The sequence below is a fragment of the Corythoichthys intestinalis genome, chromosome 12 (assembly GCF_030265065.1).
Source record: "Corythoichthys intestinalis isolate RoL2023-P3 chromosome 12, ASM3026506v1, whole genome shotgun sequence".
Lineage (NCBI taxonomy): Eukaryota > Metazoa > Chordata > Actinopteri > Syngnathiformes > Syngnathidae > Corythoichthys > Corythoichthys intestinalis.
This window is the reverse complement of record NC_080406.1, coordinates 717877-741144: the sequence shown is the minus strand read 5'-3', so window position 1 is coordinate 741144 and position 23268 is coordinate 717877. Positions and strand designations below refer to the sequence as shown.

At 42.9% G+C, this 23268-nt stretch overlaps 1 protein-coding gene and 1 non-coding gene across 3 annotated transcripts; both read right to left on the bottom strand.

Moving 5' to 3' along the window:
• Nucleotides 1-1866: 1866 nt before the first annotated feature.
• Nucleotides 1867-1975, bottom strand: trnal-caa (transfer RNA leucine (anticodon CAA)). Its single transcript has 2 exons — nucleotides 1938-1975; nucleotides 1867-1912 (listed from the first exon to the last, which is right to left on the bottom strand). It is a non-coding gene; the product is annotated as a tRNA-Leu (tRNA).
• A 1241-nt stretch (nucleotides 1976-3216) lies between these two features.
• On the bottom strand, nucleotides 3217-22930 carry sestd1 (SEC14 and spectrin domains 1). Of its 2 annotated transcripts, none has more exons than XM_057851559.1 (19): nucleotides 22727-22930; nucleotides 21408-21471; nucleotides 21232-21340; nucleotides 19014-19104; nucleotides 18844-18957; nucleotides 18660-18773; nucleotides 18495-18583; nucleotides 17253-17305; nucleotides 14519-14602; nucleotides 14280-14440; nucleotides 11939-12061; nucleotides 11665-11871; nucleotides 9527-9641; nucleotides 9306-9453; nucleotides 9161-9242; nucleotides 4553-4675; nucleotides 4279-4470; nucleotides 4112-4215; nucleotides 3217-3613 (listed from the first exon to the last, which is right to left on the bottom strand). In XM_057851559.1, exons 2-19 carry the CDS (start codon nucleotides 21460-21462, stop codon nucleotides 3418-3420), a joined length of 2160 nt encoding a protein of 719 aa, XP_057707542.1. In that variant the 5' UTR covers nucleotides 21463-21471; nucleotides 22727-22930; the 3' UTR covers nucleotides 3217-3417. The 2 variants fall into 2 exon arrangements, with proteins under 2 accessions (XP_057707542.1, XP_057707543.1); XM_057851560.1 differs by having other exon boundaries at nucleotides 14280-14437.
• Between the last annotated feature and the right edge of the window lie 338 nt (nucleotides 22931-23268).

Sequence of the window (23268 nt, the reverse complement as noted above, 5' to 3'; positions counted from 1 at the left end):
GCACCTGCCCCTCCATCGGTTGGTTTTGGGCACTTTCAAGTCACTTTCTGTTGATTTTGGGTCACTTCCAGTACACTTTGGGGCATTCCGGGGTTACACCCTGTGTACTTTGGATCATTTCCTGGGGATGTAGTCACTTCCTGTTAATTTGGGGAATTTTCAAATCATTTCCTGTAGATTTTAGGTCAGTTCAGATTGACTTGTGCCTTGCAGGTCACTTTCTCTTTATTTTGGGTCATTTCCTGTACACTTTGGGGGAATTTTAGGCATGTCCTTTCTATTTTGGATAAATTTCTGTTTATGTTGAAGGAATCTGACCTTTTAGCCAGATTGCTGGAATCACGGCAGCTGAACTGCCGGACCCGCGCTCGGGCAACTCCAGCTACCCGGGCCGGCGAGAATCCGACAACCCAGCCAAAAGTCCAAACGCCGCGTGTTCACCTTAGTCTTAACCCTTTGTACTGACTCCATTTTGAAAGCTGGAAAAAGACATCGAAACACAAGTTGACAATTTATTCTGAGTCAACAGCAATCATACAGCAAAAAGGGACCCAGGCGAGGATCCAAGGTCGCCATATCACAAGTCAACAAAGGGTTCCCGAGAAAATATGACAACGATTTGTTAAACATTCAGTCTTTTTGAAGGCTCTCAAGGGGCGGGCTGTGGGCAGAAGAAGGGTGTGTTTGGGCGTTCTTTAGGATTATTGTCTGTTTGTGGATTGGACAGGAGGATTCGGGAGTTACTGTTGTGAGGAAAGTGAGGGTTGTGGATTTTGCCACCTCAGTGTTGTAAAAGGGGCTCTTGGAGTCTTATCAGTCATGTTATCAGTTGGATATCGGCCGTTCTCCGGCGTTCCTTATGTTGGGACAGGGCGTCCCACCATTTGTTCTGGACTGTCCGCAACAACTGATTGCGAGAGTTGATGGTGCAGACGTGGGCTTGTCAGTGTCAATCTTGCTCAGTATGTTGCACAACGCACACGTTGGGCTTCCGTGATAAGGCGTCATGTATCTCTTATGCCCTGCTTGTTTTCCTTAAACTATGGTATAAGTGCTATTTATTTTCCATTGGGTGTGTTAGAATAATACAAACAGTCGAATAGTAAATACGAGAAACGATACTATTCCCTGATTGATTATATTAAAGATGTTAGAGTATAACAAACAGTTAGACGGTGCCTACGAGAAAAGGTAATATCTCTTTCAATGTAAAGACATTTCCAGGTCACTTCCTGTTCATGTATGACTTACTGATAATTTGGGGAATTTCTTGAGTCACCTCCTGTTGGTTTTCGGGACACTTAGAGAATTGTGGTGATTTGGGGGCATTCTCAGGTCACTTCCTGTTTATTGGGCTCTTCCTGTTGATTTTGGGGCACATCGGGGTCACTTCTTGTTGAATTTTGGTGATTACAGGATTTTTACAAGCATTGGTTTTATCGTGATTTATCCTTAAAGCTGGAAACGACATGATTGATGCATTGTCAGTAAATTGACTGTCTTGATGTACAGTATTTCTTCCATTCCTTAAACAATGTCACGTTACTTTGCTCACCTAAATTGCAGAAATAAATCATAACCAAAAGGACGTAGAACCATGTTTCCGAATTTGTGTCAAATTGAACTTGCTTGTGTGCTAATGTAAAGCACTTTGGGCATGGTAACCATGTAGATAAATGCACTATATAAGTACTCTCCATTAACCATTTAATTTCATATATTTTGGAGGTCTGGTTTCTTTGGAAATAAAGATTGGAATTATTATTTTTTTTTTTTCTGTGCCAATTAATGTAGGTAAGTACATGAATTAAGTCATTCGACGATTTTTCACGACACGTAAGAAGGAACCAAAAAGGCAAAACGTCTTGTCAGAAGTGGGATTCGAACCCACGCCTCCATTCGGAGACCAGAATTCTCTTTGATGAGAAGGCTTCAACCTTGAGTCTGGCGCCTTAGACCGCTCGGCCATCCTGACAACTGACATACCTGGCTATACTTGCTTTCTTAAACATGATCACCCATACTCGTGTTAAAAAGACGAAAAATGTTTCTCTCCACATGGATACATGTACGTATATGTATATTTATGTACGTTTGGGAAAGCTATTGTGCGCCTTTTTGCTTGTGTCGCTGACAGCCGTGACGTGACTTGTCCTAGCATTGTGCTAGCTTCGCTTGCTGTAGTTTACCAAATAGTTTTTTATGTTAAATACGTGACCGCGCATTTCCCAAAAAAAAAAAAACAGCTTCTTCGGACCAAAAGTGGAAACATGTTCCCTTTTACGGTTTAAAACATTATATTTGGTCTTTGTCAACAACTCCTCGGACACCGTCGCCTCTTTTTGACGTTCACCTCATGCGCCACTTCTTTCTCCTGAAGCATCGAGCCGACAGCCACTCTTTTGCTGTTTAAACACTCAAAATGTTCACGGACAACCCATTTGAGTGAACATGATACATCTTTCCAAAATTGTTGGAGAGGAAATTCAAATCAAACTCCCCTACACGTCTTTTTTTACAGTCGCTAGTCCAACAATCCAGTCGCGTCTTGATGATGTCAGTCGTGACGAGCCAATGTCGCCCCCAAGCAACTTTACGAAGTAATTCCAAATTTAACAACCATACCAACAGCACAATCCTTTACTTAAAAAGGAAATTCTAAGGAGACAATGAATGATTTCTCAACAATTTGGCAGTTAGTTTGCTGTCAAATAGCAAATAATTGTAAACTTTGGTCCATCGTCAACCCTCCCACTTCCAATGGATTGGACGTCTGTCACCGTCGATGTCTGCCACTGAGTAAGTAGATGCTTTAAAAAAAAAAAAAAGAATCTTTAAAAAAAAAATGGCTTAAGAAATAAGATTACACATTGACATTAAAATGAAGTCATAATTGTCACCCTACACGGCCATGTTGGTAGGGGCAATGAAAGGTCTTTTTTTGGTTCTACCAGTAATTGAAATGAGTATCACTATTATACGTCCAATCCATTCGAAGTGGGAGGGTAGCAACAGATGAACATTTGTTCATTTGTTGCCACCCCTCCTCTTTCATATGAATTGGACGTCCATCACCGTCAACGGCATACAATGAGTTAAGCCAAGTCACAAAATGTCGTACAGTTTGGGCACACTTTTGGATGCCCAATCTGGATTTGTATCGAGATTGATAGACAAATGTTGGAAAAATAATCCAGAATGCAAATTTCAAACTTGAAAAAGTTTATTAATATTGTCAATATTTCATTAAGGGGGAGGAGACAAAGTGTACACTTGCATCAGCAGCGGCCGTTAAAGCTTCTCGTTTGCTTTGAAGGAACCAAAAAGTCATGTTTGGGAGCGCAAGGCAGGCGCTATCAAGGAGCATGCTGGGAAAAAAAGTCTGGGCCGTTAATTCGCAGCTATCGACATCCGTCGTCACTCGTCGGGCGTCCGCTCGCCGGGCTCCTCCTCCCCGATGACGCGGAGGGGGTGGTGATTTTCGTCCCGGGGGCGGGGCCCGGCGCCCAGCTCCGCCTCCTGCAGCTGCAGCCGGCGCTCCTCCACCAGCAGGAGGCGCTCTCGCACAAACTCTGACTCCGCCGCCGAGTCTCCGCCAAAGCGTTGCTCGCTCCTAACGCGCGCGCCGACACGTATGCAGTCATTGCGTGTGTGTTTGTGTGTTTTTTCAACTCGATTTAATTTAAAGACGTAAAGGTATTTTTCTTTGATCGCAAGTTTATTACGTGTGTGGGCGGAGAGGGTGCTTGTATGTCGTTTGTGTGCGTGTTTTAGCGTGTTTTGTGTGTGCTTTTAATTCAGTGTTTTGAGCGATTTTTTGCATGTTTTTGTACAGTAAGTATGTGTGTTTTATCTGTTATTTTGTGCGCTTGTATATCAATTTGTGTGATTTTTATGTTTTCTGTTTGTGTTTTATCCTTGTGTTTGTGCTTTTACAGCAGTTGGTGTGTTTTTTTTAAATGTGTGGTGGCGATTTTGTGTATGTTTGTTTTATCCCTGTGTGTATATTTGTGCTTTTATATCAGTGTGTGTGCTTGTGTGTTCTGGAAAGGTATGATTTTTTTTTTTTTTGTGTGTGCGCACTGGTACATCAATTTGCTTTCATACGTACCCATCTGGAAAGATGACAGGCGCGGCAAGTCGGTCCAGTAGGACTTTCGCAGAAGCGTCCACCTCATCTAGAGACTCGGCCTCCGCGTGCTCGTCCTCCAAGACCTGAAATGGGCATTTTTCTTCAAACACCATTCCCACCGGACGCGATGTCTGGCGCGGACTGACCGCGTCGGCACGACGGTGGAAGGCGAGAGCGAGCTGCAGCCGACGCTGGCGCTCGTCAGCGCTGACGCCGAACTGCTTCCAGACGCGGTTGAGTCGAGGCAGCGTGTCGCCCGAGGAGCGCGTGGCACAGCGCAGCGACTGGCACAGCACCACCGTGGCCTGCAGCAGCTGCCGCCCGTAGTCGTACGTGCTCTAAAAAAAAAAAAAAAAGGAAAAATAAGAGGTGCCCCGCGTCAGCCAGATCGGTCGCCGGGTGGCCGACTCGCCGTCTGACCTGCGCCACGTCCACAAACTTTCTGTGCTTGTCCATCAAGACTTGCGTTTGGTGCGCGTCCTCTCCCAGCCTCACGTGAGTCTTGAGCAAGGCGTCCAGGAGCTCGCACAGCCACTCCACTGCCTGGGAGGAGATAAGAGGAGAAGAGCCACACATTTTAAGACTGTACAAATTGTCATTTCACTTTTTTAAATGTAAAGAAATTAGCGTCATTTTCGCACTATAAGGCGCACCGGACTGTAAGCCACCCACCAAACTTGACTCGAAAACGACATTTGTTCACAGATAAGCCGCAATGGAATATAAGCCGCAGCTGTCCTCAATGTATGGGATATTTACTCTAAAAGATATTAACCGGTAACTCTATTTGACAGTGGCAATGAACCACCATGAAGCTTCATTGCTTTCAAGAAGCTTCATTTGGCCATGACTGCTCCCTTGGGGGAGACAGTCAACCTCTGCTGTCACCTGCTGTCAACACTCTTGTCATCCAACATGCCTCTTAGCATGCCTTGTAGTGCTACAGATGTAAATAACAATCAAAATTCATGTTCTGTGATCATTATTTCTTCAATTACTGTTCCAGTTGTTTCATTAATGGCTAGTTTTGGTATTTGGTTTCACTTTATTGGACAGTTGCGCCATAAGACTGTCATTAGACAATGATAATTATGACATGACACTGTCATGAGCATTAATGAATGCTTATAACAGATGTCATTTAGTGTTATCTGGCAGAGGATCTCACTTTTGAATAGATGTAAAAGATCTGAGTTGGACATTAGTGGAGTTCATGACGTAAGTATTAATAATATTATAATCATTGCCAATCAGACTTTTCATAAAGGGTGTCATTTTAAAGATATTCTTAGCGTAGAATCTGAATTCTGAAGTATGCGAGATTAACTCCAGAAGTCGTTATTTATATGACGAACATGACGTGCTTTTATTTTGAAATGTTCACCGGAAGTACGTTCGCTAAACCGCTCACCGTAAGCTTTACATTCCGCAAAAAAAGCTCTTTTTGTCATTGCATGTGGTATCAGTAATCAATTTTGTTTTCATTTTTTTGTTTTCAAATGCTGTTAACCAGCGATTTTTCATGTTTGAAATGTCCCCTTTTAACCGCAAGTTTGCGTTTTGGAGAAGACTGCCAATGTTTTATAGCAGGCTAAAGTAGGTTGTCTTTTTTCCCCATTTGCCTCAGTGTAGCAATGCTCATTTTTACATTGTTTAATATAGATGTGTTTCCTTATTTTGTATGTACTAACTTTAATTCTACTGCGTGTTGTTGACCAATAAACATCTGTGAAAGCAAATACACGCATGCACGCACGCGGTGATAAAACGCAGCCGTGAAAATTACCGCCCTAATTTTTATATACCTTGCGATAAATGGACTAGCATATCGCGGCAGGCTTAGCAACTTCAATAAAACAATTGTTTGTTAGTTAGATGGACTTACGATCCCCCCCTAAAAATGTTTTCTTCGAATCTACACAATTCACGCAGGTCGCCCTTTTTGACTTCAAAACGGCGAATTTCACCGAAAAGTGAGAGATTTTCATGCCTGCATAGCGGAAAACACAGACAAGACTGAAAAAGCAGTTTCGGCTCTTGCACACCTCTTTAAAATAAACTGCTGTATTTTAAGCCAAAACAAGTGTTGTGTTGGATAGAACAATATGTCTACATGCTGCCATAGATTCATGGCGCATGAAGCCCCCGAACTATTTTTAATTTGTCCGTTTTACCCTGGAAATCCCCATTTACAGACGTTGCGCAACCGCTTTTGTTTCAACCTAGCCATAAAAAGAAGGTAAGTAATCGTATTTATTATTCGAAATGTCTCATTTTTAGCTTTGAATCAATAATTGACGTCCAATATTTAGTTAAAAAAAAAAAAACGACTTTAAAAAATGATTTAATCGCATATTTCAAACTTTTAAACAAATTATGTCACAATGAAAAAAATGGTGTCTGTAAATAAGTCACGGATATCTACCTCATAACTATGGCGTAATTTTTTTTTTTTTTGTTACTGTCGCATTTTCCAAGATATGTTAGATGATAATCGATCCAAACAAAGAAACGTTGAAAAAAAAAAACATTTAAAAGGGTAAATATATGAAAAAGAAAATCTCAACCACTCCTTGATGTCTGCGATTTCTGCATCGTGGCCCTTGTTATATGACCATGTTTCACCCAAAAAATCCCCCCAAAATCCAGCTGTGGCCATTCACAGCTGTGTCTTGACACTCGGTGATACATGCTACATGGAGTTTTTGGATCGAAAAGAGATAAGTACGTGATAATATCTCGTTAAAATCATGGCGTCTTTAATTCTGCTCTCGTGTGCTCTCACCTCCAGATAGGGTTTTGCTGTTTAAAAAAACATTAAAAAAAAAAAAAAAAAAAAGCCCTCCGGTTCAAATTTTTTTTCCCCCTGAAAATTGAGATTTTAAAGTGCCTGTGACACGAAAAAGCATGTTTATTTCATAATACACGAGGTATTTTATGCCCCTGAATGATATGGGCCGCTTGGATGTGTGTGGAAGCGATCGCTATTTTTATTTAGTTTTTTGAATCCCGCGCCATGAAAATGAGTGACTTCCGGCTTCGGTCTTGCATTGAGGAGGAGGGCGCTGTGACGTGTACGGTAGAAGACGTCCTCTTCACGCTACAGTGTACTGTTGTGTATGAGGAAGAAGGATTCAGCTGATTTTGCGGATTAATACGTTTATTTTTCGCATCACGCCAGCCAAATGGCTGCAGAAAAATCATTCTGTATGAGGGAGAGGCGTATGCGCCTTTTTGGAGTTTCAAAAGGTTCCCATTCACCGTGGATATTTACTGTGGGACCATTGGACTTACGAGGAAGTGAGTAAACATCTTGTTTTGTAATATGTCAAATACGAATACAGCGATCACAAAGTAAACACTAAAAACTTTCTTTAAATGAAGGACTACTTACGTTTAATCATTGATAGGCATGTAAAAAGCTCTCCTAACGCTCATTAGCAGCAGCACGTTAGCTGCACAACAACTCCAGCCACCCTCCTCCGGGGAACGAACTGTAAATTGCTCTCCGCCGGGCGGTTTGCCGATCCGCGATGACAATCGACAACCGGGTCGTCATGTCAAATAATCCAGGATAGTTATGTGTGATTTTCCGCTTCGAAGACTTTGAAACATCACTCTGTTCGGGTTAGCATGTCGGCTAGCTGTCACGCCTTCTGGTTTGTTTACATTCTCCGAAGCCGGGGAAGGGAAATGACATATGTCCGATTTAGGTGTCATAAAATATCGTTCGGGAGGTGCGACAGTAAAGGTGAAGTTGACAGTTTTGACCATTATGGAGTAATTTTGCCATGTTGTCCTGAATAAATGCATTTTTATTATTTCATATTCCATTCAGCACAAGACTGTTATTTGTCATGACCATGCCATTTATTTAGCAATTGGGGAAAATACTTGGATAAAAAGAATATCCTGTAAAAATATTGAAGTAAAGAGACAGAAACAATGACATTTTGCCGCTCTCTTCGTCGCGTTTTCCTCGTTGTGAATAGTTCCCCCTCGACGGGCTGACTGGTCCTTCTCAAGCCATTTATATAGCTATTGGGGAAAAATACTTGGATAAAAAGAATATCCTGTAAAAATATTGGCGTAGAGAGACTGAAACAATGACATTTTGCGGCTCTCTTCGTCGCGTTTTCCTCGTTCTGAATAATTCCCCCTCAATGGGCTGAATAGTAAAACCGATGAGCCCAGTCTACCGCCGACGTCATCCACCTGTTGGGGACGCTAAAGCCCTATAATGGTAGGCGTGGCTAACCGGCAGATTAAAAGACTAATTTCTCGTCATCTGTGCTTTGCTAAATTGTTGTATATAGTCGAATCGTCTCAAAATATGATTCTAATTCACATAATAATGCCATTTAAGACTTTTTTTCTCGTGTCATATGCTCTTTAAGCTTTCCGATGATGCATATAAGACAACTTTAAGATTGGCCAAATTGGGGGTCTCAGAGTGGAACTCTAATCTCAAACTAAAATCACCTGTGTGTTTTCCGCCATATTTATAGATCAATAATTAAGTCCAGAAACTGCACAATTCAACAATGTTTAAATAATAAAGATTACATTTATACTTTTTTTTTTTTACATAAATATAAGAATATTTCCAAAGAAATAAAGAATTAACATTTACTTCCTTCAATTTTTAAAAATGGACGTATTTAAAATAATCTTTTAAAAATTATACACACATAAAAATGTTTTTAAAACAATTTTTTTTGCTTCTTTAAAATTTGAAATATTTTAAAAAATAAAATATTCAGAAATAACGGAATAATGACTTGAATTTTTTTTTATTTCACTTCAAATAAAACTATATCAATAAAAAAAGATCCCTGGCTGCCGTTCGCAGCATTAGGCGTCCAATCTATTTTGACTAGAACTCCATTAGATTGGCGGTCTATCGCCGTCAATGGCAGGTAAGAGTTGAGAGGCTGAAGAAAAGATTATAAAGTGGTGTCCAAATAGTTTCGGCAGCCCCAAACTCATTTGCACGCATAACGATGCGGCGGGGTGACGTGTGCTTACCTGTAAGGCGTCTTCCTCGCATTTGAACAACTGGACCATCTGAAGCATCTTGAGACGACGCACGTCCACCATGTCTTCGCACCTGCCGGCAGCAACAGGTTCAAAACCAATCTCTCGTGAGATAATCTTTACCTCGGGGCGTCACCTCTGTTTCCTCATTTGCATGTCGTCAACGACGTCGTGGACGTGGCGCACGTTGTCGTCCGCGCGTTCGGCCGTCGCGTCGCCGTCCTCGGCGTGCGTCCGCTCCAGCAGCAGCGCCCCCTTCTGGCGCAGTGCCGCCAGCCCCGCCTCTGCACGCGACAAGGGGAACGGTGAGCGAGCGAGGGCGCCGGGTTCCCGCGTCGGAAGGACGTTTGCGCTTACCCACGCTCTGCAGCTTCTCCTCCAGAACTTTCAGATTGTGTTGGATTTGCGAGCCGTCCGTCGGCGCCACGTCGGCGCACAACATGCCCAGCAGGGCGTCCAGCTGCTGAGACAGCTGCGTGCGACACGGGCGACCTCAGCGCTGAGGTGCTAAACGCTAGGCTAACCTGCCCGCTTGTAAAATACATTATTGGCAGAACTCATTCGCTGCCATCGACAACAATTCTTTTGGCAGTGTTTCGGTTCCATTGATGGCAATAGACATCCAATCGTTTGGACTGGGAGGGCTGGCAGCAAAAGCTGCCCCAAATCGAAAGGAAGTGAGACGAAATCAACAAAAAGTAACCAAGAGTTATACCAAAAGTAATCTAGATTTTTTCCCCAATACATTTGAAATCAACAGGAAATGACCCAGATATACCCCCAAATCATCAGAAAGTAACTGAGATGACCCAGAAATGTCCCAAATCAACAGGAAGTGATCCAAAATCAACAGGAAGTGACTATTGCTACAAAACGACCCGGACGTGACACGGAAATGACCCAAAATCAACAGGAAGTGACCCAGATATGCCCCAAAATCATCAGAAAGTAACTAGGAATGACCCAGCTACGCCCCAAAAACCAACAGGAAGTGCTCTGAAATCAACAGGAAGTGACCCGGAAATGACTCAGATCAACAGAAAGTGACCCGGAATCGACAGGAAGTGACCATTGCTACAAAATGACCCAGAAGTGAGCCAAAAATCAACTAAGTGACCCAGATATGCCCCAAAATCAACAGGAAGCAACTAGGAATGGCACAGAAATGTCCCAAAAATCAACAGGAAGTGACCCAAAATCAACAGGAAGCGACCATTTCAAAAGCATGAATAGCAAGTGATCTGGAAATGACTCAAAATCAACAGGAAGTGACCCAGATACGCCCCAAAATCAACAGGAAGCAACTAGGAATGACCCAGAAATGCCCCAAAAATCAACAGGAAGTGACCCGGAATCAACAGGAAGTGACCAATGCTATAAAATGAAATGGAAGTGACTGGGAAATGACCCAAAATCAACAGGAAGTGACCCAAAATCAGCAAAAGTGAACACAAAACGACCCAGATGTGATCCAAAATCCACAAGGAGTGACCCAGATATGCCCTAGAATCATCAGAAAGTAACTAAAAATGACCCAGAAATGTCCCAAATCAACAGGAAGTGACTATTGCTACAGAATGACCCGGAGGTGACCCAAAATCAACAGGAAGTGACCCAGATATACCCCAAAATCAACAGGAAGCAACTAGGAATGGCACAGAAATGTCCCAGATCAACAGGAAGTAACCCGAAATGAACAGGAAGTGACCATTACTACAAAATGAACCAGAAGTGTCTGGGAAATTCCCCAAAATCAAAGGGAAGTGACCCAGATATGCCCCAAAAATCAACAGGAAGTGACCCAGATATGCCCCAAAATCAACAGGAAGCAACTAGGAATGACCCAGAAATGCCCCTAAAATCAACAGGAAGTGACCCGAAATCAACAGCAAATGACCATTTCCACAAAATGAACAGGAAGTGACCCGGAATCAACAGGAAGTGACAATTGCTATAAACAGAACAGAAGTGATCCACAATCCACAAGTGACCCAGATATGCCCAAGAATCATCAGAAAGTAACTAAGAATGACCCAGAAATGTCCTAAATCAACAGGAAGTGACTTGAAATGAACAGGAAGTGACCATTTCAACAAAATGAAAAGGAAGGGACCCAGAAATGACCCAAAATCAACAGGAAGTGACCCAGATACACCGCAAAATCAACAGGAAGCAACTAGGAATGACCCAGCTACGGTAAAAAAATCAACAGGAAGTGACCCAAAATCAACAGGAAGTGACCCACATATGCCCTAAAATCTGAAAGTAACTAGGAACGACCCAGAAATATCCTGAATCAACAGGAAGTGACTTTCACAAACACATTCCGTCAAAATCTCTCCAGAATAACAGTGTTGCGGTTATACAATCACATCGCCGCCAGCCATCCAGCACCTCCCAGTCCAAACAGATCGGACAACTAGCGCCGCTGAGTTCACTTACGAAATAAGATCCACTCATTGGGAATTCGCGACACAATCGAAAGAGTAGTCTACCTCCTGCGTGGCGGCGTGGAAGGCGTGCGCGGCCTGCAGGACGTTCTGCCGGTTCTCCAGCAGCGCCGCCTGCTGGTAGCAGACGTCGCTGAGCTGCTGCCGCAGCGCCTTCAGCTCGTCCGCTTCTTCCCGGTCGTCGTCGCCGCCGCCGCTGCCCAGGAGGACGCCGATCTGCTGGTTCAACTCCACGTAGACCGCGAACCATTCCTGCGGCGGGCACGGCGAGTCGTTACGCTCGGACGGACGTGCCGGACGCGCGGACGTCGACGCGTACGCTGTGCTGACTCTCGATCTCCTCGTGTTTCTGCTGCAGCGCCTGCGCCGCTCGCATGGAGTCGCCGATGGCCTGATGCGTCTTCAGCAGCTCGGCGCCCGGACCTTGCAGCCAAGTCACCACCTAAAACACACGCGCAACACAAGTTTTGGCAAAATATTTTGTGGACTGATGAAAGCAAAGTTGAATTATTTGGGAGAAACACACAACGTCATGTGTGGAGGAAAAATGGAACATCAACACCTCATCCCCACCGTGAAGCACGGTGGAGGGAGCATCATGATTTGGGGCTGTTTTGCTAACTCAGGGCCTGGACAACTTACAATCATTAATGGAAGAATGAATTCAAAAGTTTTGCAGGAAAACCCGAGGCCGTCTGTCAGACAGCTAAAGCTAAAAAAAAAAAAAAAGCCTTCTTCCTGCCTTCGACGGGGGCGGACGTGTTTCACCTCTTTTCCTGCGCTCTGCCATCTGATATTTGTCAGCTTTTTTTGTATTTTTCCTCTACTGCCGACTCTCAAGTTGAAACATGGATTTGATAAGTTGATCCCTCAGCACTATTGACAAGATTTTTTCAACAAAAAACGGCGCTCCCGGAGAGCCGTCCTGCCCGGAGGGGACCTTTGCGGCGGGCTACGTGCGAGATTGATGGAAGCACTGGCAGCCCGTCTGTCTCACAGTTCTATCCGTGGAAGACGTCGAGGATTTCTGGCTGATCGGTATGATGGTCGCGGAGGTCCTCTTGTTTGGCTTGGGAGGTGTCCTACTGTACCGGGAAGTTTCCAAGATGGCAGCTTTCAGGGAAATCGGCAAATTGACCACTGATCCAACGGCCCTACTCAAGGCTTCGGAGGACCGGTTGGAGGCCTAGATCGGGACCAGGGTTTCGGAGGGACTTAAAGGAACTGAGGTTGCCCTTCGCCTTGATGAGCGCAACGAACTGAGGACAAAGGCACTTTTTTGGACATTCTAAATTCCGATTCGGCTGAATTTTGGTTAAAAGCTCCATATCTGCCCCCCCCGTTTTCCTTGTCATGGAAGAGCCACGCAGATGGTCCTTAATTGACGCCCTTCATCTCTCCTCCCAAGGCCGGTCGCAGGGTCCTGTGACTCTTATTTTGTCCGCATGCACTCACAAATACTGATATACAGACACATTCCTACCTCAAAATACAAGTTCTGGAGCGGCCAAGTCAAAGTTCAGACTGGAACCCCATAGAGGTGCTGTGGCATGACGTTGACAAAGATCAGATCACTTTTGATGGTGATTTTATGCAGAAATGTGAGAAATTCCAAAAGGTTCAGATACTTTTTCATACCAATGTATACCCTAAAATCAACAGGAAGTGAACCCAAAATCAATACCAAGTAACGAGAAATTAATAGGAAAAGATCCAGAATTATCCCAAAATAAATAATGACCCCGAAATTAGCCAAAATAAATAGGATGTAACAGAGAATCAATATGAAATGATCAAGAATTGGCCCAAAATGAATAGCGACCCAAAATCAACAGGGAGTGGCCTAGAAATGCCATAAAAATCAACACTAAGTGACCTTAAACGAACACGTGAACTAAAAATCGATGGGAAGTTAGTCGAAATCAAACGCCATAAAAGCTTTTGCCGGCATTATAAATAAATTGGAGCGCTCCGCCGATAATATCGTCCGATAAAAGAATTTTAAAATGATATCGGATAATATCGCCATCGATTTTGGGCCAATATCACATCTTGCCTTCAAAGTCAATGTAGGAGCCTTCTGCCTTTGTACAAGGACTGGTCACAGCTTAGCACTGCAATTATGCTTATTGACCATTAGACGTCTCCAAGCTAAGTTTAGGTTCATACTGCAGGTCTTAATGCACGAACCTGATTTTTTCCAGCAGGGCTAAGAAAATGAAAAGTGAGATTTGCCATGTGGCAAAATTGATTTTGCCATGTGGGACTTTTTTTTTGCCATTTGGCAAAACGTATTTTGACAAGTGGCTTTTTTTTTTTTTTTTGGTATGTGGCAAAATCGATGCGCTGTAATGCAAAGCGTATAGTCAAAAATCACAACCACACGTTTATCTGGCATTCAAAGTGAATGGAAAATTTGGACGTGCACAGCCGCCAATGGCATAGCCTGACGTGGGTGCCAGGTAGCATTTTTTCTTTGCCATGTGACATTGCCACTTGGCAAAATCCATTTTGCCACATAGCAAAAAAAAAAAAAAGCCACGTGGCAAAATCAATTTTGCCACATGGCAAAAAAATGCCACATGGCAAAGAAAAAATGCCAATTGGCAAAACCCATTTTTTTTTAGTTATTTTAGTATACACAGAGAAGCGCGGGTCACCTGCATGACTTTGGCGTGGACGTCGTGTATCTGCGAGCGCTTGCTGCGCTGTCTGCAAACTTCCTGGTAGCGCGTGTACTTTTCCCTCAGCGAGTCCAGAAGCTTCATGACCTGAGGCTGAGCCAGAAGCTCCTCCTCCATCGGACGCCACGTCGGCGCTGCTGAGCAGAGAGAACAGAGGACCGCCCGTTGAAAAACCTGCGCTCGCTCGCGCGCGATAGACGGCGACGCTTCCTCACCTCCTTGTCCTCCGCCCCCTCCGAGCCCCGCCCCTTCGGCGACGTTAAAGCGGCGCTGCTGGAGTTCCGACAGCAGCTCGTGACCTGCCGGCGCCCGTGCAAAACATGAGTATATTGGGACAGGCAAACAAAATACACATTCGGACAAGGGCATAAATATTAGTGTCCCGCCGATACCGGCCACCCCTGCCACCGGCTTGTCACAACAGCATATGCAGTACTTTTAACGCTTTGCACGCAATGACAGTGTAAATTTTCAGATTATTTAATTTGAGATGGACAGTTAAATTTAACAGACCGTAATGTGACACAATATTATATTGTGTCACATTGCAGATTGAAACAAACAATTTCCATCTATTGTCCCTTGTAGGCTACAATACAATACAACTGAGAGTGCTATGCCTGCCTGCTAAGCAACAAAACAGTATACCAAAACATCCTGTGCCTGCCCCCTCCACATCCCTGGGGTTAATAAGCCCTCAAAAAGTGATGCGCCTATTTTTTTGACAGCAAAGGCAATCATTTGTTGTTCCACCGCTGCTTGTTTGTGCCGTCTCAGTGATGGATTAGTTTTAGCGTTTGCTATAATACACAGTGGGTTGTAAACCTAAGATCAATTCAGCCTCCAGACCAGAGTCTGTTCAGCCTCGCGCACCTGCTCCCCACAGACTAACATATATCCCTGATCTCCCATCACCGTCTCTCTCCTCGGCTCAACGCGAGCAGCATGTCTTGTCATACCGCAGCTCAATAGGCTACAAGCTGCCGGTGACAGACTCGAATCGGCTTTGGTCACGGTGATCGCGAATGTAAACGTTCAGTTTTAGCGGCTGTTGTTCACTTACCGACATCACCGTCCACAGCCAACTCTAGCCCTAATTCTCTGGCTTCTTGCCCCACTTTTAAAAACTTCATTTTTGTCTCATTCACCTCTATGACCTTCATCTCTTTTTCTTTTTCTGCACACCCGGTTTATGACGACTCGCCATGTTTAGAGTTTATAACAATGACAGATTTTAATTTGCCGCTTCAGAGCACATACGTGGTGTAGCCTTGAGTGCGCCAGAGCGGGGTCAAACCATTCTCTGCTAAGACAGAGGGGGTGGGGTGGGGGGTGTTGTGCAAAAAAAGGAAAAACAAATATTTGAAATATTTAATATGTTAAAGTTTTTAACTATATATTGAGTAGAACATAGTATTCAATTGAACAATGATTTAAATACAAAAAAAAGATGTGAATCTAAAGTCAAATACAGTGCCCTCCATAATTATTGGATTTATAATAATTATGTGTTTTTTAGCTTCTAATATTTTTTTTCTAAATAATATGGGACCTTAATGGAAAAAAAAAAGAGAAAAATCCAACCTTCGATACAAGTGCATTTATTCAGTGGGGAAAAAAATCCCACACAAAGAAATAATTATTTGACATCAAATAATGTGTGTCACAATTATTAGCACCCCTGGTGTTAATACTTTGTACAACCCCCTTTTGCCAACAAAACAGCACCTAATCTTCTCCTATAATGTTTCACAAGATGGGAAAAGACAGAAAGAGGGATCTTCAGCCATTCCTCTTTGCAAAATCTCTTGAAATCATCCAGAGACCTGGGTCCTCTCCTCTGTACTCACCTCTTCAGCTCACCCCACAGGTTTACAATGGGGTTGAGGTCTGTGGACTGAGATGGCCATGGGAGGAGCTTGATTTTGTGTCTGGTGAACCATTTCTGTGTAGATTTGGCCATATGTTTAGTGTCATTGTCGTGCTGAAAGACCCAGTGACGACCCATCTTCAGCTTTCGGGCAGAGGGCAACACATTTTGATTTAAAATGTCCTGGTATTTCAAAGCATTCATTAAAACTAGGGGGTGTTAAACGATGAAAAATTTTTAATCGAGTTAATTACAGCTTAAAAATTAATTAATCGCAATTCAAACCATCTATAACATATGCCATATTTTTCTGTAAATTATTGTTGGAATGGAAGGATAAGAAACAAGATGGATATATACGTTCAACATACGGTACATAAGTAATCTATTTCTTTATTATAACAATAAATCAACAAGATGGCATTGCCATTATTAACATTCTGTTAAAGCGATCCATGGATAGAAAGACTTGTTCTTAAAAGATAAATTTTAGCACACGTTATAGAAATGTTATATTAAAACCCCTCTTCATGTTTTCGTTTTAATAACATTTGTAAAATTTTCAATCAAAAAATAAACTAGCAGCCCGCCATTGTTGATGTCAATAATTACTAACACAATGCTCATGGGTGCTGAAGCCTATAAAATCAGTCGCACCCAAGCGCCAGCAGAGGGCGACAAAACTACAAAAAACACAATTAACAAGAGGACATTTCACTGTGCTGTCATTTTAATCTGTTTGAGCGGGACATGTGCGTTAATTGCGTCATATATTTTAACGTGATCAATTAAAAGAATTACCGCCCGTTAACTCAATAATTTTGACAGCCCTAATTGCAATACATCACAACCCCCCCCCAAAATCACAATGATAGTTTTCTCTAATATCGTTTAAGACTACTGGGGACTAAACGGCGGACGAAGCACGGCTGTCGTAATGTCGAAACGTCGTAGGTCGAGGACTTTGTCACCTGAGTAGTATTGGCAACAGGCCAGGTATCGGTATCAGGTGCAAAACTAATAAATATGCACAAAGATGGAAGGAAAAGACACAAAAAGAAGAATGAGCTGATAGCGACCTGTTTGAAGTACCGTCTCGGGATCCAGCGACGGCAACAGGACAGGAGATGACCTAAAGGAAGTGAGCACAGTAACGTTCACGTTATGAAGGCGGCACGGTGGGACAATATAACATGTTTAAAAAAGAAAAAAAATAATTGTTGAAACTTTTTTTGTATCTCAAAATCAGGTGACTTGGACTCGGGTGCGAAAATATGCGATTGGGACATTCCTTGTAAAATCTGTAAAAATTCTCAGATATTGTACTGTAATTTTCGGACTATAAGCCTCTACTTTTTCCTTCATTTTGAATCCTGCGGCTTATAGTCCAATGCGGCTTATTTGTTGATTTATTTGGGTTAATAGGTAACACTTTGACAGCGGTATCATAAGACATAAGAGCGTCATAATTCCGACATGACATATGACACTGTCATGAGCACTACTGACATTGTCATCCAACAAATTATGTCAATAACTCCATTTACTGTATGTCCAACTTAAATCTTTTACATCCATTCAAAAATGACATAATTTGCTGGATAACACTAAATGACATCTGTTACAGGCTTTCATTAATGCTCATGACAGTGTCATGTCATAATAATGATTGTCTAATAATAGTCTTTTGACGCCACTGTCAAATAAAGTTTTACCAAATACCATAACTAGCAAGTAACGAAACAACTAGAACAGTAACTGAAGAAATATTTAGCTCAGAGCATGAGTTTTGATTGGTATTTACGTCTCTAGTGGTGCAATGCATGCTAGGAGGCATGTTGGACAACAACGTTGTCAACAACAGTGCTGACAGCAGGTGGCAGCAGAGGTTGACTGTCTCCTCCAAGGGAGCAGTGATGGCCAGATATAGCTTCTTGAAGCAATGAAGCTTTGCAGCCAATTGGTTCAAAGTTTCATGGTGGTTCATTTGGTCTTATGATAGTCGTATGATGCCGCTGTCAAATAGTGTGTTACCGGTTAATATCTTTTGGTGTAAGTATCCCATCATATCGTGAGGACAGCTGCGGCCTATAGTCCAGTGCGGCTTATTTATGAAGAAATGCCGTCTTCGTGCCAAATTTGGTGGGTGGCTGCTAATAGTCAGCTGCGCCTTATAGTGCGAAAATTACGGTATTTCAATGTACACTTTAAATTGTTAAAAATGGGAAAATGATAAATATTGTCCATTTATTTTCATTTAAAATCATTACGGCAGCCCTCGAGTGAGCCCTTTTTGTTCAATTTGTGTCGTTAGCACGTACTTGTCTAGCGCGGCGCTCTTGTCGCCTTCGTTGATGATGGACAGCTCGTCCAGCAGGGACGTGGACTCCTTGGTGAACTTCTCGAACACCTGACGCACACGCAGAGAAAGGAGCTCGAGTCGGCGCGGCGACCGTAAACGAGTCGAAAGTCGAGCGGGCGGCGACCAGTCTCTTGCTCAGCCAGTCGGCGTGGTCGTAGTCCAACGTTCCCCCGAAGTCGTCGGTCAGCTGCGAGGGTTCGATGTAACGCGTCAGCTTATTGGCCGACACCAGGATCACCTGACGGGAAGTATCCGGATACATTTCAGTAACTATAATTTTTCTACAGGCAGGTAAAACGCCGTCTGACCTCGAAGCCCAGTCTGTCCTTCTCCTTCCAGAAGCAGAAGTGCGTGACCTTCTTGTCCCAGAACTCGTCCGGCTTGACCACGCACACTAGCGACACCTCGGCCGGGATCACGTTCTGAAAGAGCGCCGTTAGCGACGGTAGCGAAGTGGCCGGTGGGTGCGCTAACGTACCTGTAGCATGAGCACCACCGTCTTGACCGTGTTCCACTGCGAGCGCCGTCCGTCCACGATGACGGTGAAGCCTCGCGCCTTACACTTGTCACTGATCGGGAGACACACAGACATCACCCGCTGGCCGCCATTGACAGCGATCATTGTCCAATACAATTGGACTGGTGGGATGGTGGCGATTGTTGAAATTCATTATTATTTATGTATTATAATACCCTTTATATTGATTATATTTACAATGGTATGAAAAAGGTATATGAACCTTTTGGAATTTCTCACTTTTCTCCATTAAATCACCATCAAATATGATCTGATCTTTGTCAAAACCACACAGATGAAAAAAACAGTGCTTTATCTAAAACCACCCAAACATTTATAGGTTTTCATATTTTAATGGGGCTAGTATGCAAAAAATGATAGAAGGGGGAAAAAATAAGTAAGAAATAAACAGTTTTAAAATATGCCATTAATTGAAGGTGCGCTAATACGATGCGCCTTACAGTGTGGAAAATACGGTAATTCCATAGAGATCGATACCGCAACCCTAGTATTAGGAAGTTTTGTGGGTGTAATAATATTGACCGTGGAGTCAAATTATTCCATAGGGTCTAATGCAAACTTTTGGGCGAAATTTTCCCAAATATTTTTCAAGAGTGAACAAAACAGTTTGAAGCTGGTACAGTTGAAATTGCTCAGAAGCATAGACGTACACTGGCGTCAATGGCATGCGAAAGCGAGAACCAAAAGTGGTATTTGCCATGTGGCAAAATGTATTTTGCCATGTGGCATTTTTTATTGGTATGTGGCAAAATGGATTTTGGTTTGTGGCATGTTTTTTTTGTTTGTTGCATTTTTTGGGGGGTATATGGCATTTTTGCAGGCCATGCACGTCCAAATTTTCCATTCATTTCAAATGGCTAAAAAAGATGTGTGGCTGTGATTTCTGACTATACACTTACCATAAGAACGCATTGACATTCAACTGGCACCCAAGTAAGGCTATTCCATTGACGGCTATCCACGTCCAAATTTTCCATTCATTAAATGGCAGAAAAACATGGGTCCCACTTGAATGTCAATGCACTGTAATGGTAAAAGTATGGTCATAAATCTCAGCCATACATGATTTCTGCCATTTAATGTGAATGGTAAATTTGGGCGTTCATAGCCGTCAATGGCAAGCCTCATCAGGATGCCAGTTGAATGTCAAAGCGCTTGAATGGTAATTATATGTTCAAAAATCACAGCCACACATGTTTATATGCCATTTTATATGAATGGAAAACTTGGACGTGCATAGCCATCAATGGCATGGACGTGCATGGCCTTTAAAAATGCCATACACCCCAAAAATGCCACATACAAAAACAACAACAACAACAAAAAAAAGCCACAAAAAAAAAATGCCACATGGCAAAATCAATTTTGCTACATGGCAAAAAAATGCCACATAGCGGGAAAAAATGCCACATGACAAAATCCATTTTGCCACAAACAAAAAAAATGCCATTTGTCAATTTATATTTTGCCACATGGCAAAAAAATGCCACAAGGCAAAATCAAATTTGCCACATGGCAAAAAAATGTCACATGGCAAAATCAATTTTGCCACAAGGCATGAAAAAAATGTCACATGGCAAAATCAATTTTTCCACATGGCATAAAAAAAATGCTCAATGACAAAATCCATTTTTCCACATGGCAAAATCAAATTTGCCACATGGCAAAAAAAATGCCACATGGCAAAATCAATTTTGCAACATGGCAAAAAAAATGCCACATGGCAAAATCCATTTTGCCACATGGCAAATACCACTTTTCGTTCTCGGCCCTGCTAACGATCTTCAATGACATTGACATGTTAAATAGCCGGAAATGGCATGGACGCAAACGGCCATTTCATGGGTGTCGTCTAACCCTTATACAGTTCCTTTCCTGTAATCCAAACCCTAACTGTAAACCTAGCAGTTACCCTAAACCTATGCTAACATTAACCCTACAGTTCTATAGTATGTTCTGGGGTCACTTCCTGTTGTTCTGGGGGCATTTTGGTTCATTGATGGATACTGAAGCATGCTACATAGCTACCAACAGTTGGCGATTGACGGAGGAGTACGACTTCAAAGTTAGAACGTTAGTGTCCAAAGGAAAAACAACCTGAGTAGCGACTTGACAAGCCCATCGGCGGGTAATAAAACTCCAAGAGGAAACACTGTACCTGGGTATGCTAAGCAGATAGTCCAGCGTGTCGCTGAGCTCATCCATGTTGGTTTGGTCGGCGCCCAGCGGGATGCTGAGGATCAGACCGCTGCGACGGTCCTTGCCACCTCAAAGCACGACATGTTTTACTCCCACCTTTTTCAAGACAACGCGTGATATTCAGCAAACGTTTACCTGAGAGGAAGGCCAGCTTCTTGTTGAGCACGTTGATGATGCCGCTAGCTTCCATTCTGCTAATCTAGGCACAACAACACACAAGTGATCAGGTTTCAGTGCTATTGTAGGCCATTCAACAGAATGGTGATGGAAGATATCTTAGCGTTTTCCCTCTTAACTCATCAACTGAGGGTGCTAGATGTCAAATGCATTTGAAGTGGGACTGCCACCCTCCCACTTGACTTGGTTCGGACTAGGGCTGCAGCTATCGATTATTTTATTAGTTGATTCATCGATGAACTAGTTAGTTCGAATAATCGAGTAATCGGATAAGGAACATAAAAAATTAATAGTTGAGCTGAGCCTCAAACGGTATAAAAAAATTAAATGAGGCTATAAGTACAACAAAATGAAAATGGGTTAATGTACATAGCAAAAGTCCGCTAGCATAAATGCTATAAAATGCTAACATTTTTTAAAATTTTACAATGCTCTTAACAAACGGTTTGAATAAATATTCCCACAAAAAACGGCTAAATATATCTATGAACTTAATCACGAATGCATTAAAAAAAAAAAAAGATTAGCGCAAACAAAAACTTAGCTTATGTTGGTCTTAGCAGGGAGCAGCTGGATTCTTCACAATGTTACCAATAGAGGGCAGTGTATCCACCCCAGTCAATCAAAACAAACAATTACAATGCCACTTTAATTAAACGAATACTCGAAGCAGCAAAATTGAATTCAATTTTTTTTTTAGTCGAATTACTCGAGTTAATCGATGAATCGTTGCAGCACTAGTTTGGACGTCTACAAGTGACAAACTCGTGGGATGATTGGACGTCTGTCACCGACAGAGTTAATTTCGCATTGGATAATAGCTTGGCACACTTGCCATGTAGTAACTCTAGTCATCCAAAAGATGGCAAGCATCGCATCTTGTTCGGGTACCGGGTGGTCGTAGTTCATTTGAACGTGTAGGATATTTCAGAGGCAGCCGTCCCAGTCCAAATGAATCGGACGTCTATCGCCGTCAATGGCTATCAATGAGTTCATTTGTGAAAACGTTCAAGCCAACAAAGATACTGTGTGGTCAATGTAAAATCAGGTCATTTTAAAGCAACTCTGGTTCATCCATCACTATCAATTGAATTCAAAAGGTGAGGCATCGACATTTTAATCATCATATTCATCACCATCTTCTTAACTTTGGCTCGGCCCAGAGACACAATGACCTACATTGACTCACTAGGGAGGCAAGGCAAGCGAATCTTGCCCTCCTTTCCTCCCTCGATCGATCGTCTGAGACTCGCCGTCCAACAATGGACTTTCCCTACCTTGCTGTTAAATCTTTGGCATTCTGCGGGTCCGTCAAGTCTTCCCGAGGGTTCCGTCGCGTCTCCTCCCCGCGGAGAACGACGCTTTTTCCATCCAGCGGGGCGACGAGACGCTGATGCTTGCCGCCTAGCCGATTTGCTAGTGGGAGAGACGCCAGGCACAAATGGGCGACGCTGCTGGCTCTTCCGCGCGTGCGCATTCAGCCTCCAAACTCCGTGGAAAACTGGGATTTTCTTCAAAGTAAAACTCACATAAACTACAGGAACTCTATTTGTCTATGTTTATATTTATTTCAGTAGTATAATAGAGTTTGAAAATCATATTTTACACAGCCTTTATGTTTGCAAGTGTCACTAACCACGCCAAAGACGCAGATGTGAACGTTTAAATATCTTATTTGGAAGATAGCATGCAAATGCCGGATGCAGCTAAGAGACGGAGCGCCAGGGCCGCTCCTATGCAAATCTGGGCCAAGGAACAAAACCAGGGTGTAGCCCCCCACAACCCACCCCTACCTCTTCCTTTTGTTTTTGATCTTTTT

Bases quoted from the DNA above. Each gene is read 5' to 3' on its own strand.
- sestd1 (XM_057851559.1), bottom strand. From the start codon at position 21,462: ATGGAAGCTAGCGGCATCATCAACGTGCTCAACAAGAAGCTGGCCTTC. The intron at 4,676-9,160 runs GTAAGCACACGT...ATCTCCTCCCAG, and splicing joins GCGAGGAAGACGCCTTACAG to GCAGTGGAGTGGCTGTGCGA. The intron at 4,471-4,552 runs GTCAGACGGCGA...TTTTTTTTTTAG, and splicing joins AGTTTGTGGACGTGGCGCAG to AGCACGTACGACTACGGGCG.